The following is a 17,985-nucleotide window of genomic DNA, read 5'->3' on the forward strand; positions in this document are numbered from 1 at the left end:
TTGTTAAACCCACCATGCTTTGAGTTGGGCTCCTGAAAGGCAATTCGCTTAGTGTGACTATATGCCCAATATCTGGATTGGATATCTCTATGAAAGAAAACCAATGATACTTGACCCCTACATGGCATTCTATTAATGGAGGATCATAGATCTTAATGCAAAATAATGAAACTTTTAGAAAATAATCTTCATGATTGTGAAGATAGCAACATCTTCACACAATAAAAAGGTATTACCACAGAAACCATACTTTGTGATATTTTCCATTATTCCATTATTTTCCAATAAAACATTCTACAGCACTTTAAGTAAAAGAACTTCAGTACATGTATCAACATAAATGATTTTCACAAATGAGAGTCACAATATATACTATACAATATCATTTCTGTAATACTCAAACACTGTTAGATGTAGGGTATTGAATTATAAGTCCAGGATACTGTTCTCTGGGATGCTGGCAGTGTACTATTTCTTGTCTAGGTGATATTACATAGCTGTTTACCTCATGACAATTTATTGATCTGTACATTTATCTTCTGTGTTCTTTTCTGTGTTATACTTCACCACAAAACTTCTGAACAATTAATATATATGCTATTAGGGAGGGAATTATTTCTGTATGAAAGCAAAATAAAGAGTCTGCCAACAACATGTACTGAAAAGTTACTGCAAGGTGCTGTGAAAGTAGATATAAAAGATACAGAAAAGAATGCATCTGCAATCTATAGAGATTACACATGATAAGAGAAATTAAATATATGTGAACCAATACCAGAATATTGTTATAATAACAGCATGACTTTTTCCAAGAAAGCTGATATGTCCAAGAGATACACATTTCAGTGCACTCAATTTTCATAAAAAGAAAGTGAGTATTCATTATTTATGTAGCTAAATGTGTAATCCCCTGGAGTAGCAAATGGCAACCTGCTCCAGTATTCTTGCTTGGACAATTCCATGGACAGATGAGTGAGCCCGATGGGCTATAGTCCATGGGGTTACAAAGAGCTGGGCACAACTGAACATGCATGCATAAACATGTAAAATTTTAAATACATAGCTGGTTGTCAAACTTCTACTCTCAAATCTTTATAGCCATAAATGTAAATATATTTATTTGATAAATGAGATTTTGTTTATGCAATTAAGCATTTCAAATTTAGCGTTAACAAATACTTCCTAAATTCTGGGGCAAGAACTACTAAACTCATGCTGCTACTGCTGCTGCTAAGTCACTTCAGTCGTGTCCGACTCTGTGCGACCCCATAGACGGCTGCCCACCAGGCTCCCCCGTCCCTGGGATTTTCCAGGCAAGAACACTGGAGTGGGTTGCCATTTCCTTCTCCAATGCATGAAAGTGAAAAGTGAAAGTGAACTCGCTCAGTCGTGCCTCCAGCGACCAAATGGACTGCAGCCCACCCGGCTCCTTCGTCCATGGGATTTTCCAGGCAAGAGCACTGGAGTGGGTTGTCATTGTCTTCTCCGGCCATATGGACTAAAAAGAGGAGAAAGCAAATCTTCAAAGAGAAAAGAAAGAATAGATGGGCAGAGTAAAACAAAGGTAAGAGGAGACAGTCCTATGGGCCTTCCAGTTATTCCTAGAAGCCGATCTGATTCCTTCCTGTTCTTGAGTTTTAAAAGCAAGATCTATATACTGAGATACTACAGATTTCTATTACTTGCAACAAAAAGGTCCAAGTAATACTGGATTAACTTTCTTACACATTATCTCTATTAGCACCCTGAAGGCAGAGGCTGTCTCTTCTATCTGCCAGACTAAGACAGGTCCTGTTATTATGGCTTACAAAGTATTTTCAGCTTCCTGAAGATACTAATATTTTTACCACTTCACATGAGGTTTTTTTGGGGGGAGCGCAATCACAAATAGAATAGAATTCTCTTCTTTTATCATGTTTTTAAAATACAAATATCTTAATTGTCCTCGCAGAATTCCTCCACGTAGACCAGCAGATTTTCTCTCCTGACTGAAAGTCTGATTTTCAGATTAGTAACACCATCTGGAGTTCTACCTAAATATATTTCTGTGGGAAGAAAAGTCCATTTAAAAAATACTGCTATTTTATATTATACTATAGTTAATTTACAATATGTGTTAGTTTCAGGCGTACAGAAAAGTGATTCAGTGATACATACACATATATCTATTCCTGTCCCATTTAGATTATTACAGAATACAGAGTTTCCTGTGCTATATAGTAGGTCCTTGTCGGTTATCTATTTTCAGTATAGTAGAGTATATATGTCAATTCCGAAATCCCAGTTTATCCCTCCTCCCCACCTTTCCCCTTTGGTAATCATAAGTTTATTTTCTTAGTCTGTGAGTCTGCTTCTGTTTTGTAAATAAGTTCATTTGTATCTTTTATTTTTTTTTATCAGATTCTCCATGTAAGCAATATCATATGATATTTGTCTTTTTCTGTCTGACTTACTTCACTTAATATAATAATTTCCAGGTCCATTCATGTTGCTGCGAATAGCATTATTTCATTCTTTTTAATTGCTGGGTATTATTCCATTGTGTATATGCACATCTTCTTTACCATTCATTTGTCAGTGGACATTTAGGTTGCTTCCATGTCTTGGCTATTGTAGACAGTGCTGCAATGAACAGTGTGATGCATACATCCTTTCAGACCATAATTTTTCTCTGACTATATGCCCAGGAGTGGGATTGCTAGATCATATTGTGGTTTTATTTTTAGTTTTTTAAGGAAGCTTCATACTATTCTCCATAGTGGCTGTACCGATTTACATTCCAACAGTACTTTCAATAGCTTAGGAATTTCCCTTTTCTCCACACACTCTCCAGCATTTATTGTTTGTTGACATTTTGATGATAGCCATTCTGACTGGTGTGAGGTGCCTCATTGTAGTTTTAATTTGCATTTCTCTAATAATTAAAGAAATGTCTTCTTTGAAGAAATGTCTATTTCAGTTCAAAAAGTCCATTTGTAATGGCACATTGCATGCAATTTATTTAATAATGCCCTCACATTTATTTTCAAATGTAGAATTACATTTTAGTGTTAATTGTATTAATAATGTTGTGCATTAAACCTATTACTTTTTTATTTTATAAGTGACACCATGATCTTGGATTTCCCAGCCTCCAGATCCACAAGAAACAAATTTCTGTTATTTTTAAGTCAACCAGTCCATGGTATGACTGCTTCTTTTTGCAGAAAGAAATCTGAGCATCACCAGTATTTGTCAATTTACACCACCAGAAGTGTTAGAACTAATAAGAGAAATATTCTAGATTTAATAAACATTATTGCTGCACTTGCTTTCTGCTAAAATCTATTTCTTTAAAAATGTTTTGTGAATTTATTGAATGTCACAAAATTTGATTATTAAATTCCTTATGTTTACATAAAAATATATTAATATAATAACCCTATTAAGATATAACCTTATTGTATTTGAACATATATTGGCCAGGCAAAGTTTCTAAGTGGCCAATAAGTGCATATGATGGTACAGCAGAACAGTGGTAAATTTAAAGTTTGTACACAAAGGAAGTTAGGGTTGACAATTGATGCGCGTCTGCATAATACTTTAAGATCGAGAAAAAAATGGAACCGTACAAACAATGAACAATTATGTTCACAAAAAGACCTACACATCCACATACAAACATTGTAGTAGCTTTATTCATAGTAGCCAAAAACTATAAACAATTCAAATGCCCTTCAATGTATGAATGGTTAAACAAATTGCAGTGCACCCATACTGTGAAACACACACAACAATAAAGTAAGAATGAACTGTCATGTGTGAGCACGACACACGCAATTTGGATTGATCTTAAAGGAATTATGCTGAGTCAAGAGGCCAGCCTCCAAAGGAGACATATCGCGTGATCTCAGTTATTAATATATACCATTCTTAGACAAAATTATATAGATGGAGAACAGATTGTTTGTCAGGGATTACAGACTGGGAATGGGGATGGGGATGATGCCAGATGGCTGTGCATAGCATGAGGGATCCTTGACCAAACTATTCTGCATTGTGACTTGGTGGTGCACACAAATCCACACGTGAGATAAAATTACATGGAACTAAATACACACACACAAATAATTGCATGTTTTAAAAACATAAACTCTCATAAGGTTGATAGATTGTCTCATGGTCAACTTCCTGGTTATGTATTGTACTACAGCTAATCAAGATGTTACCATTTCCATGAACTGGATAAAGAACACATAGGATCTCTCTGTATTATATTTCTGGTCTTCCCAGGTGGCGCTAGTGATAAAGGACCCAACAACTGCCAGTGTAGGAGACATAAAAGATGTGGGTTCCATCCCTGGGTCAGGAAGATCCCCTGGAGAAGGGCATGGCAACCCATTCCAGTATTCTTGCCTGGAGAATTCCACAGACAGAGGAGCCTGGCAGGATACCATCCATGGGATCACACAGAGTCAGACACAACTGAAGCAACTTAGCATGCATGTATTATATTTCACAGCTCTGTGTGAGTCTATGATTATCTGATTATAAAAATAATTTTAAGTGGTCAGAAATTTCAGGAAAAAGAATATCTCCACTTGAGAGAGTTGAGGAGGCCTCATGGAGGAGGCATCGTTTGAACTAGACTATAGATCTTCATATGGTCCAGTAGCTCTATAGTTAAAAAGGTTTATCATTTTTAAAAGTTGAAATGAAAAATGAAAATAACAACTTGGTAATATGTTTTGGAATGATCTCAATAAAAGTTCTTTTGTAGAATTAAAATTAAACAAGAAACCAGCCCATTCTGTTGATCTAATCATCTTTTCATCTTAAAAATACTTATTCAACCTATTAATAATCAAGTAGCAATCACGTAACACTGTAGCTTACAGCAACAGTTATAATCGCACAATTTCTTTAGCACCTGCTATGTCCTAAGAACTTAGTTAAGCACTTTTAAATATCTCATTTTAATCTCTACAGCATTCATTTGAGGTGAATATTATTACCCCTGTTTTATAAAATGAGTATATTGAGGCTTAGTGTGTTTAAATAACTGGCTTATATCACCCAGTGTAAAATCTGGATTACTTCTTAAAATTGATGTGTAAATAGTAACAAAGCTACACGTTCTGCATAATACAAAAATAAAAGGTCAGTTCAACAACATTTATTGAAAGGCTATTATATGCAGAGCACTTTACTAGGTACTGTGGGAAAAGAGATAGAAAATATAGCTGAGAAATGCCTGACTTCTTGCACAGTTAATAAATATTATTTCAGTCATGACTTCTTAATTTTCTCCAATGAAATGGCTAAAAAAGACAAGTTCAAGAATGCTGAAACCCTTTGTTGTGTTAGTCACTTGGTCATATCCGACTCTTTGCCACCCCATGGACTGAACTCCAGTCTCCTCTATCCATGGGATTCTCCAGGCAGGAATACTAGAGTGGGTTGCCGTTTCCTTCTCCAGCAGATCTTCCCAGCCCAGGGATTGAACTCTGGTCTCCTGCATTGCAGGCGGTTCCTTTACCAGTTGAGCTACTAGGGAAGATCTGAAATCCTGTAGAAGTTAACTTTCAAAGAAAATTGTCTTTTAAAAATATGATACTGTTTTATCTATTTCTCTGTGCACATTAAGTTTGAACTATCGCTTATATATTCACTATGGCCAAACCTCTATTTCTAAGATCTTTTGAGAAATATTTCTCTGAGATATATGATGCCACTGTGAAATTGAACTTCTAAAATTTCTTCTTAATTTAAATCTCTTCAAGTTTGCCAAAAAAATTCCTATCACATTGCAAATTTTACTTTAATTTGGAAACTACCTCCAGAAATGTGGAAAATACTAACATGCTGTCAATTTATATGGATTAATTTTTAAACACCTTCTTAAAGATGAATTGTATCCTTTTGGTTTTACAAGACCCTGATACAGAATGCCTACTACAGCTTTCATCACTTGACACCTTAACGGCTTGCTTCCCTTTACCTACAGACTACGGGTGCCACCTAGAGGCCTAACTGTGAAGTATACTCAAACAAGAGGCTGCTGCTAAGTCACTTCAGTCGTGTCCGACTCTGTGTGACCCCATAGACAGCAGCACACGAGGCTCTGCCGTCCCTGGGATTCTCCAGGCAAGAACACTGAAGTGCGTTGCCATTTCCTTCTCCGATGCTTGAAAGTGAAAGTGAAGTCGCTCAGTCGTGTCCGACCCTCAGCGACCCCATGGACTGCAGCCTTCCAGGCTCCTCCGCCCATGGGATTTTCCAGGCAAGAGTACTGGAGTGGGGTGCCATTGCCTTCTCCCAAACAAGAGAAAATGGTAGGAAATGTGAGCGTCCCTTGAACTGCAAGGAGATCCAACCCAGTCCATTCTAAAGGAGATCAGCCCTGGGTGTTCCTTGGAAGGAATGATGCTAAAGCTGAAACTCCAGTACTTTGGCCACCTCATGCGAAGAGTTGGTTCATTGGAAACGACTCTGATGCTGGGAGGGATTGGGGGCAGGAGGAGAAGGGGACGACAGAGGATGAGATGGCTGGATGACATCACCGACTCGATGGACGTGAGTTTGAGTGAACTCCGGGAGATGGTGATGGACAGGGAGGCCTGGCGTGCTGCAATTCATGGAGTCGCAAAGAGTCGGACACGACTGAGCGACTAAACTGAACTGAACTGAACTGTACTTAAGTCTTTCTTTAAAATTCATCGTTTTCCTCAATTTTTTCAAAAGAATTCATTAAATTAAATATATGTCTACAAAATATTTAACAGTAAATTCATGTCAGATTTCATATCATATTTTAGCCTAGTGCCTAAATTGTATCAGTTCATATGCCAATGCTATTTAGGTGGATTTTTTTTTCTACTAATGTTTCTTTCAAAGTGGTTATGGTACAATACAGAACTCATATGAGTAGTTATACACAATGAGGACAGGGTAATGCAAAGATTCAGTGAAATCTCACCACTAACATGAAACCAATCCTAACTTAATAGTGCCTATATCACTTGAATGTTGTATATCTAACAACTCAATAGTAATTTATCAAAGCTGAAATCAGGAAGGTGATTGATATTAGGCTTTTTCTATCAATTTTCTATCCAGGCAGTGAGCAATTCAGGGTCATGCTAGATGTAGCAGGGAGGCATCTTCCAGGATAAATTCCCCATAATATCCTCCCATCTGAGCCCAGAGGAGTCTAAGAGACACGTGGTGTAAGAACAGACTGGAAATGAGGGCAAGGAGGTGGAGTGGTAAGGCCAGAATCAGCAGTCATCTCAAAATAGAGGTCTGACCTTTAGCTGCATTTATACAACTATACACACTCACACCTGGATCTTATTTCCCTTCACAGCTATGCAATGTGAAAAAACTTTAAATACAAACACACAAGCTCTTGGTGATAATATCATTTCATTCAACAGTTCATACAGATTCTATTTTTATTTCCTCCCACCCAACCATACAAAAATCTTACCACATAATATACGCTGCTTGTTCTTAGGTAAATTTTCACTCTAGCCTCAGATTTGAAAGGAATTCGCAGTAAATTGACGAGTAACATTTTCCCCATCTTCCCCTTCTTTGTGGATTATCAAAATGTCAAGCAAATTGATGATATTTATTTTTTATTATGATATGTTGACATTCTCAGTAGTGCCGTGTTAAATAAATACTATTTGCTTTAACTTAAAACAAATACATTACATAGAGTTTGTATAATTATTATAGGTGACAAGAAAATAGAATCTTCCCCACATTTATCTCTGTCAGTTTGCTGGAAGTGCAAATAAATTATATCTTGGTTTCTCTTTGTTTCCTTAACTTAGTTCCCATTCTTTCACCGTCATGAAGTATTTGGTTTTCTGCTGTCTCTTTACCTGACCTTTCATAATGATTATGATCATTTTTTTCATCGCATTAAGAAAAAACACCTAATACTTTTCTGTATGTAAAAAATGTAGTTTTTTTCTTTTCATATTTCGTTTGACTCTTTGTCCTGCACCTTGAAAGTGGAAATTTACTGAGTTGAGAAAAGCCAGCGAAATGAAGGAAGGGATCACTTCAAACTGCATACACACATGAGAGAGATTTGTGTCAACAAGTCAAAATTTGATGACAGAAAACTTCTAGAAAAACAAGTGACTGCAAGTTGAGACAGAATCCATCTGGTAGAAGCAAGATGGTGTGCAGAGAAGAGCTCGGAAGGAAATAGCAGACGGTTTAGTTCGATTGGTCAGATCTAGGTGACCTGCATGATGACTTCGGCAATTCTGTACCTCTAAGAATGACCTGCACACAAAAGTGTGTTCCATTCTGCTAGGCTGTTCTCTTAGACACCAGTTTTGGAAGTGATCCAGTCCCGGAAGGCAGTCACTTTAGTATAAACACCAGGCTTATTGGGTTGCCCACATTCATCTCCCCAGCTCACGATTCCAGCAAGGTACCAGATATCTCTAGCATCTGGACTAACCAGAGGTCCTCCAGAGTCGCCCTAAAGGAGAATAGAGAGATTAGTAATTAATATTGCAGCTTATTACAGAGAAATGTGTTATTTTTTAACGTGAATTTAATGAAAGGGGCAGTTTTAAAAAATCTTCTGTGTGCTCAAATGACAAGTGATGTCCTTTACCTATGCCAGTAATTCACATAAAAGAGGAGCTCCCCTGCCTGGAGAGCTGGTTAGACTCAGGGTTCAGTACTCTGAGATGAAAAGACTCCATCTCTTGGCAGAACAGCCCCAATCTGATACATCTGACAAATAACTGCCCACACTCTACCTGTATGACGCATCTCCTAAAAGAAGGGTGAAGAGTTTAGTACTGATAAAAAGCATGGACATCAGAGTCAGACACTTGGGTTTAAAGCTCAATTCTGGCCCCTCCAAGCTGGCTAAGACCTTTAATTTACTTATTGCTAATGCTCCTAATAATACCTACCTGCAATGATAATTTTGAAGATTACATAAGACAGTGTACATAACACGCTTAACATAAAGCCTGGCACAAAACAGAACTTAGTGAATATGTATATATAAACACAAACTCCAGTTGTTTATGCCTTGTGAAAGTCAGTAGGCTATTTCTTTTATATGGGTCATAAAAACAAGGTGCTGACTGATCTTCCCCCAAAATCCTGGGATCTCCAGTTACTGACCACTCATTACATGTTCAACACTATATGAAGTGCTTAAATAATTAATATATTATTTCATTAACTCGTGTAATTCTGGCAGCAAAGCATGGAGTTAGGTTTCATTTTCTCTATTTTAGCAATGAAGAAGCTGAAACTAACAGAGTTTAGCAATTTTCCTGATATCACATGCTATTCAATATCCAGAGTGATTTCACTAAGAAGTCTATGCTTTTTTCCTTTACATTACACTAATTGCTTTGAGAATTTTCTTTCATTTACATAAAAGTATTAATTAACACTAATAATAACTCAATTAGATATAATGTGTTTGTAATTTTTAAATCAATTCACCAATAATTATATTTCCTTATACTCTCATATGTGGTAGGAGATGTAAAAAGCGTCTAAACACATGAGCCCTCCCCTCAAGGAGTGTACAATGTACTGATAGAAACAAAGTGTACTGTATGAAGCTATCGGATAACAAATCATTTTGATAATTGACACCTAGGCCTATGTGAAGACATAGCAGATTAGGAAAAAGAAATGGAATATGCCAGAAACTACAAAGCTTAAATCTGTTTAAGAGACAGGAGTGAATGAGTCTAATAAAGTAATTAAGGGAAAAAGACAGCAGTGAGTCTAACAGCAATACAAGCTGAAAACTTAGGTGATGTCCAGCAAGTATCAAACGGAGAAAGAGACAGTTGGTTCTGTTAACACTAGTTAGCTCACATGTGATTGGTGAATAGGGGAGTTACATCAGTACAAAGTGGAAGTTGTGATGGCTTATAGGTATTTGGACTTGGGCAAGGGAGCCAGAATAATGGGATTAGAACTGCAATTTCCAGAAAAAAAGGTCTCAGCTCAGCTATTGTACAGGCAGAAGCCTTGGAGGTTCTAGTTTAAGAAAATGTTAAGAGTGTCTATGCCCAGGAACCCTTCTCCCTACCCAGAGAGGCACACCCCATCCTTGCTTAATTCTCAGGTCCTGCCAGGTTGTACTTCCTCCTCTGCCCAGGGCTACCCTCCCATGTACATTGTCTCACCCTCAGCAAGCCAGTATTTCTAGTCAGTATTTCTACTCTATTGTTTTTGTGCATTTTTAACTTTCCCTCAGTCAGCTGCCAGCCACCCTGGGCAATCTGCCTACCTACACTAAGTTATTTTTCATGGTACAATTATTTTTGCTGTTGATGATGTTGTTAATTCTCTGATTATAAAGTTGCATAACTTTTGAGGGGTCCGTTGGTCTGTATCCAGTGCTATTTTTCTCTTAAATGCAGCTATTTTTAGTGAGTGGTTTAATGAGAAACAGAGCAGGAAGTGTATTCAAGGATATGGGTATGTATAGCTGATTCACTTTGATGTATAGCAGAAACTAGCACAACACAGTAAATCAACTACTCCACTAAATGTTTTTACAAAAGAATGTACATATCATAACAGAAACTTAAAGCCAGAAGCTAAACAAGAAACAAATTTTAGTGATTAAGATATGAAGCAATGAAGCAATAAATTAAGTTCTTAACAGAAAGAATAGAGACAAAGAGATAAATATGGAAGAAATAGTAAGGGGAAAATACTCTATGATTTAATTGATTACATGTGAAAGAGATTTAAAAGTTTTCAAGAATAATGAAAGCCAATCACATAAATGAGAAACTTGAAATGAAAAAAACATTTCATGGACAGGGAAGCCAGGCATGCTGCAGTCCATGGGGTCTCAAAGAGTCAGACATGACTCAGCGACTGAATTGACTGAAGGCCTGTTGCATTTAAGATGGAACATATGTAAAAGCTGTCTTATCCTAACTTAAAACATATAAATAGAAATGGTTTGGTGGAAATGCAAGACTGAATTTGAGCAAGAGATTAATTTTGGAGATGTATATTTGGAAGACATTAAAGTGACAGCTAACTTAAAGAAAAGGTAATTTCTTTGAAAGTATATGTAGAGAAAAAAAAAGATGAGTCATAAGGAACAGCCAAGCTTAGAGACAGGCCGAGAGGGAAATAAAGAGAAACCAAAATAAGGAAACAGAAATGAGTTGTTGGAAAAGGAGGGAGGGGGAAATCAGCATATTTCAGGATTATAGAACCCAAAACAAGATCATATTTTAAGAGGAGGTAGCCACACGCCACTGACATGGGAGGGAGTAAGAGATCCAAGTAAAGATTTCTGCATATGAAGTTACTGATGATTTTTGAGAGGGGGAAGTACCAGATTCCTCCTGAAACAGAAAAGCAGTGTGTTATAATCACAAGGCCAAACTTGGTTTCTCCTCTTTAGTTCCCCAAATTTATGAGACATTCACATCTAATAATATCATCAAAAAGGTATTGTATTAACAGAAGAGGTAACATATTTTCAAATGAAATTATACACAACTGTGATTTACTTCAAAATAGATCTGGAGTTGAGGATGGGAAGAAGAAGGTTGGGGGTTAAAATATGTAGGAATGAAATAAGATTGGTCATGAGTTGATAATGTATAAGCTGGGTGATTGATGTGTACACACTGTGAGTCAATCACAGAAAAAAGTGTGGTCCCATCCCAACCCTATCAGCAAGGGCCAAGTGGGGAGACTGGACTTCCACCCTTACAGAATCTAAGGAAGTCCAATTCCCACCTGACTGGTGTCAGAGGAGGCTGAGTGGGGAGCCTCTCTTTCATCCCTGCCAGGTGATGATGAAGCCTTCTTCTTCCTCCCCTGTGGTAACCAGCTGGGGAGCATGGACTATCCCCCAATATCGATGAGGCAGAACTCATTAGGGTGATGTCAGAACAGACCTAGTGGAGAGCCAAGCAGTGATAAGGCCACTATCCCATGATGTCAGTGGAGACCACAAGGGGAGCAGTAACAAGTTGCCCCCATCCAGAGTGGTATTTTTTTACTTCATCCTCACCATCCTAGACTTTATATGTGAAATCCCCTAAATGGAGTGTGTGAGGGGATTTTCTGTTCCTCCACCAAGAAGGGTGAGGAAGGAAAATGGCATATATTTTTTAAAAAATTAGATCTAATAAGTTTCAGGACTTTTCTGGCAGTCCAATGCAGGGAGCATGGGTTGGATCACTGGTCGGGGAACTAAGATCCTGTATGCCAGGCACGCCACGGTCAAAAAAATAAAATAAAATAAATTTAATAATTTTCTCCCATCTTAAAAGAAAAAAAAAAACCCCACACTTAGTGAAAGTGATTCAGTCGTGTCTTATTTGTGACAGTCCATGGAATTTTCCAGGCCATAATACTGGAGTGGGTAGCTTTTCCCTTCTCCAGGGGATCTTCCCAACCCAGGGATCAAACCCAGGTCTCCAGCATTGAAGGTGGATTCTTTACCAGCTGAGCCATAAAGGAAACCCTAATGAGAAGCCTGCAATTCCACCTCCATCCAGCAGTAACAAAGGTCTCTTTCCCCACCTTGGTGTCAGGGGACAATGAATGGGAGAAGTGCTACCTCATTCCCCCACCCACTCCACTGTCATGTCAGAGGAGTCCTGTAAAAACAGAAGATTTAATTAGGATGCCGAAATTCATAACATAATATCCAAATGTCCAGGATATATCTGAAAATCACCCAATACCAAGAACCAGGAAAATTTTGAATAAGAAAAGGCAATCAATCAGACACTGACACTGAGATGACAGATGTTGGAATTATCTGACAAAGATTTTAAAGCAGTCATCACAAAAATGTCTTAATGGGCAATTTCCATCATGAAACAAATAAAAAATCCAATAAAAAGCTCACTAGAAGTGCTTAGCAGAAAAATGAAGGAGATGATGGAAGTAAAAACAAAATCAATGAAATTGAAGATAGAATGATAGAAATTGCTCAATCTGAACACACAGAAAAAGGAGTGGGAAAAAAAATGAACAGAAGCTCAGAGATCTCTGAGAGCATAATGAAAGTGCTAAATACCTATTATTGGATTCCAAAATGAAGCTGAAAATTTTTCAAGGAAACAAAGGCTGAAACTTTCCCAAGTTTGTCAAAGGGCATAAACTTGCAGATTAAAAAGGTGAGCAAGCCCTAAGCAGTATAACCAAGAGAAATCCATGCCAAGATACAAACTCAAACTTCTGAAAATTAAAGACAAAGAAAAAATCTTGAACATAGTAAGAAAAAAATGACACTTCATCTGCAAGAGAAAAACAATTCTAATTATAGCAAGTTCCTATCATAGATTACAGAGGCCATGATTAAAGCACTAAAAAAAAAAAAAACAAAACTGTCAAGCATAAATTATATGCCTGGCAAAATTATGCTTTACAAATAAATAGGAAATAAAGAACTTTGCAAACAAAGAAAATCTAAGGGAACTTGACACTAGCAGATCTATACTTTAAAAAAATGGCTAAAGGAAGTTTCTGAAACAGAAAAGAAATGATATAAAAAGAATTTTAAGCATATACATTGCCATATGTAAAATAGATAGCTAGTAGGAATTTGCTGTATAATGCAGGGAGTTTAAACCTGGTGCTCTGTGACAACCTAGAGGGGTGGGAGGTGAGAAGGAGGTTCAAGAGAGAGGGGATATATGTATACCTATGGTCGATTCATGTTGATGTATGGCAGAAACCAACACAATATTGTAAAGCGATTGTCTTCCAATTAAAAATATGTTTAAAAAAATTTTAGAAAACCAGAAGGGAAGAAAGAACAGATGAGTAAATAGACTTCCCTTCTCCTCTAAAGTTTTCTAAGTTACATCTGGCACTTGAAGCAAAAACTTGTCTGATGTGGCTCTCAGTATTTATAGAAAGGAAATATTTAATATTTATATTTATTAATATTTAATATTATGAATGATGAAAGGTTAAAGAGGCTTAAGGGGAAGTATGTTTTCTATTTCAAATCCAACTAAAACTAGTAAAATCTCAACACCAGTAGACTATGATAAGTTATGTGTATTTAACTTACAGGAATCATACAATTTTCCTACAAAGAGAGAGTATGGTTAAAAACACTAATAGACAAATCATGGTGCTTTTCAGGTCTACTATATTACTATACTTTTCTGTTTACTTATTCTATGAATTTTTGAGAATTTGATATTAAAACTCCAACTAAAAATCTTAATTTATCTACTTAAAAAATAATTGTAATATACAGCAGAACTATAAAAAAAAATCAAAATGGAATTCTGAAAAAAGGCTACTGTATGATTCTACTCATACAACATTCTTGAAATTACAAAATTATAGAGATGGCAAACAGATTGGTGATTGCCAGACGTTAGTGATGATAAAGTGATGGGGGAAGGAAATGGATGTTTTTATAAAGGAAGAAAGATCTCTGTGGTGATGGAAGAGTTCTTAACTGCAGTGATGATGACACAAATCTGCACACGTGATAAAAAGCAAGAAGTACACCTTGTACCAAGATCAGTTCCTAGCTTTTATATTCTACTCTAGTTATATGAGATGTAACCACTGGAGAACACTTGGTGAAGGTTAGAGGGGACCCCTCTGTACTATCTTTGCAACTTCTTGTAGAGCTGTAATTATTTCAAGATAAAAGGTGAACAAAAAATTATGCACTCAATCACTTACCTGGCATGCATCTCTATTTCCTTTCAAGGAGCCAGCACATAACATTGTAGGAGTTATGGCATTATTGTAAGCTTGGGGTGCATTGCAGCTTTTAGTGTCTATGAAATCTACCTGTACTTGCCGAAGATGATTTTGACTGCTACCTAAAGGGAAAAAAATAGACTTCATATTTATATATATACATATATTCTATAAACCTGAGGAAAGTCTTTTATAATTAGTTATTGGATGAGGTGGCACATAGAATCTTAGGAATGTATTTTTTCAGGTACAGTGGTATTTGGGAAATGAAATATAACTATTTTAAATGAGATGGTTGTATGGCATCACCGACCCAATGAACATGAGTTTGAGTAGACTCCAGGAGTTGGTGATGGACAGGGAAGCCTGGGGTGTTGCAGTCCATGAAGTCGCAGAGTCGGACATGACTGAGCTACTGAACTGAACTGACTGATTGGATGAGATGGCACATAATATCTTAGGAATACATTTTTTTAGATACAATGGTATTTGGGAAATGAAGTATAACTATTTTAAATGAAGTTAGGTGCCTAGAAAAGAAACTCAAGTTGCTTAACTAATTACTATGTCATTATTAAGCTTAGAAGTTAATTTCAGTAAGGAAAGATGGTTTTATGATTCTCTGATCTTCACAATTGGGTGTAAGTATTAACAATCCTTAATCTCTTATGTGGTTAATACCCTGGTGGCTCAGATGGTAAAGAATCTGCCTGCAATGTGGGAGATCCAAGTTTGATTCCAGGGTCAGGAAGATCCCCTGGAGAAGGGAATGGCAAACCACTTCAGTATTCTTGCCTAGAGGATTCCATGGACAGAGGAGCCTGGCAGGTTACAGTCTTTGGAGTCACAAAGAGTATCAGACACAAGTAAGCAACTAACACTCCCACTTCACAATCTTACGTGGTTATTACCCTAGTAAAAATTTCAGACATATTCACTCTTTCAGCCATCTTACCAAGCACCATTACTATAGTTGTAGTGATGTACTTGAAAGTTACCTAGAGTATGAAGGAATTTACATATCTTCTAAATTGCTTAGTTCCCAAGTAGGACCTGATTGGCCCAGGTCCATGTGACCAACCCACCAACATATTTTGGCATAACGGCATTCCATTCTTTAAATGCCTTAGCATACCAAATTAGGTTACTATGATTTGACTTTCTCCTCAGATGCTCACCATCATTTTGCAGTGCTCCAAATCCTGTCACAAACATCTCATCACCAGGGCGGAACTCATGGGATGCATCGGGGAGACAAATTTTGTGTACTGCATTTGTGTAGGAAACAGGCCTGGAAAGCTCTAAGACTGAAATATCATAGTCATGTGATGGATATTTGTATTTTTCATGCACAATTATCCTCCGGAGGGCTTGTTTCATTTTTGGAGGATGTATTGTGACTCCAAAAGAAGCAGTCCACCTGGCTGGGTCGTTATACCTGAGGATAAAGTATGAGGAACAAATCCCACTTTACCATGTTACTAATATAACTGTTTATATTAAATAATTTAGCACACACATGTCAAAGTAAGTTTTCCTTTTAAAACTATGGTTTCTATGCATAGATACAAATGCTTTCCAGTCTAAGGTTCAGGGGTCAGATAAGGTGGAAATACCACTGCATCATGTTTCCTAGGGCTTCCCAGGTGACTCAGTGGTAAAGAATCCACTTGCCAATGCAGGAGGACACAGGAAATGCAGGTTCGGTCCCTGGGTCAGGAAGACTCCCTGGAGAGGGAAATGGCAACCCATTCCAGTATTCTTGCCTGGAGAACCCTAAGGACAGAGGATCCCGGAGGGCTAAAGTCCACAGGGTTGCAAAGACTTGGACATGATTGAGCAACTGAGCACACATACATGTTTTCTTAGGATGTGCACTTCATTCTGCATACCGAGTCACCCACTCTAGATCCTAGGGCCTTTTGATATTTCTGGGCATCAGTGACTCCAAGGGACATATGGAAAGCATATCTTGTACAGAATGAGAGAACTGTATGCATTCTGCGTGAACCATGTTGCCTATCCACACATTTCTCTGAAAATCAAAACCGCTATACAATAATTTAACAAAGCATTACTTATCTTGTATACCTCGGGCATTTTGCAATGGGTTGGAAGACTGAATCAAAATTCCTTGAAATATAACTAGTCAATCTATTCAGTTGTATCAATAATTTGTTACTACCAAATTTCTTCATATATAATTTTTTCTTAGAATTTCTCCATCAGGATCAAAACAACAATTCACTTAGCATCTATCTCAGGTAGATATGTAGAATCTACCTGAGAAACGGCTCTTGTTTTTCACACCAAGCTCAATGTCCAGAAATAATTCTCAAAATCCTGCTTCCTTTGATAAATTACTGTATAATTGTCAGTAGATAATTTTTCTACATGTTCTTTGATACCATTTCCATTTCTAGACTATAAAACCTCTTACTAACATTTATGTGTTTCCTACTCTCTTGTATCCGACTCTTTGGGACCCCATGGACCATACAGTCCATGGAATACTCCAGGCCAGAATACTGGAGTGGGTAACCTTTTCCTTCTCCAGGGGATCTTCCCAGCCCAATGATTGAACCCAGGTCTCCTTCATCACAAGCTAATTCTTTACCAAGCCACCAGGGAAGCCCTTTATGATAAAACATGCATATACATGCATATGTATGTATATAATCTTTTATTTGTATTAAACTCATCTCTCATGAGGTATTTCCATCCTACTAAGCCCAATGCACTTTGCTCACCCTTAGTCATTCTCATGGAAAAGGAAATAAAAACCCACTCCTGTATTCTTGCCTGGGGAATCTCTTAGATGGAGGACCCTGGGAAGGCTAGAGTCCATGGGGTCGCAAGAGTCAGACAGGACTTAGTGACTAAACCACCACCACCATCCAGTCATTTTCAAGGTTCAATACTTACGTTCTAAAGCAGTGGGCAGCACTCACAAGCCATGTGTCATTAATTAAAGTTGCTCCACAGCGATGGATCCCATCCCATTGCAGACTAGCTTGCCAAGGCCATTCACCCTCTTGTACCTCTGTTCCACCAACAATCCTGAGACTCTGTCCTGAGGTTTTATTCCTTCGTGTCCCACAACCTGCAGAAGAGAGGATGCATTTGTTAGCAACTATTTTTATGCATCAAACTGTTGTGCATGCTCAGTCATGTCCTACTCTTTGCAACCCCATGGGCTGTAGCCCACCAGGCTCCTCTATCCATGGGATTTCCCAGGCAAAAATACTGGAGTGGGTTGCCATTTCCTTCTCC

The 17,985-nt window shown here is 37.5% G+C and overlaps 1 protein-coding gene across 1 annotated transcript in view; it reads right to left on the reverse strand.

Moving 5' to 3' along the window:
- Window positions 1–3,651: 3,651 nt before the first annotated feature.
- Window positions 3,652–17,985, reverse strand: part of LOC101121777 (transmembrane protease serine 11E-like) — a 57,204-nt gene continuing 42,870 nt past the window's right edge. Inside the window, exons 7-10 of the mRNA XM_027971034.3 lie at window positions 17,638–17,815; window positions 15,891–16,150; window positions 14,692–14,834; window positions 3,652–8,488 (exon numbers count right to left, since the gene is read on the reverse strand). Of these exons, the coding sequence (XP_027826835.1) occupies window positions 8,327–8,488; window positions 14,692–14,834; window positions 15,891–16,150; window positions 17,638–17,815 (743 nt within the window). The 3' untranslated portion in view covers window positions 3,652–8,326. The remainder of the gene's footprint in view (window positions 8,489–14,691; window positions 14,835–15,890; window positions 16,151–17,637; window positions 17,816–17,985) is intronic.

This window comes from Ovis aries, chromosome 6 (genome assembly GCF_016772045.2).
Source record: "Ovis aries strain OAR_USU_Benz2616 breed Rambouillet chromosome 6, ARS-UI_Ramb_v3.0, whole genome shotgun sequence".
NCBI lineage: Eukaryota > Metazoa > Chordata > Mammalia > Artiodactyla > Bovidae > Ovis > Ovis aries.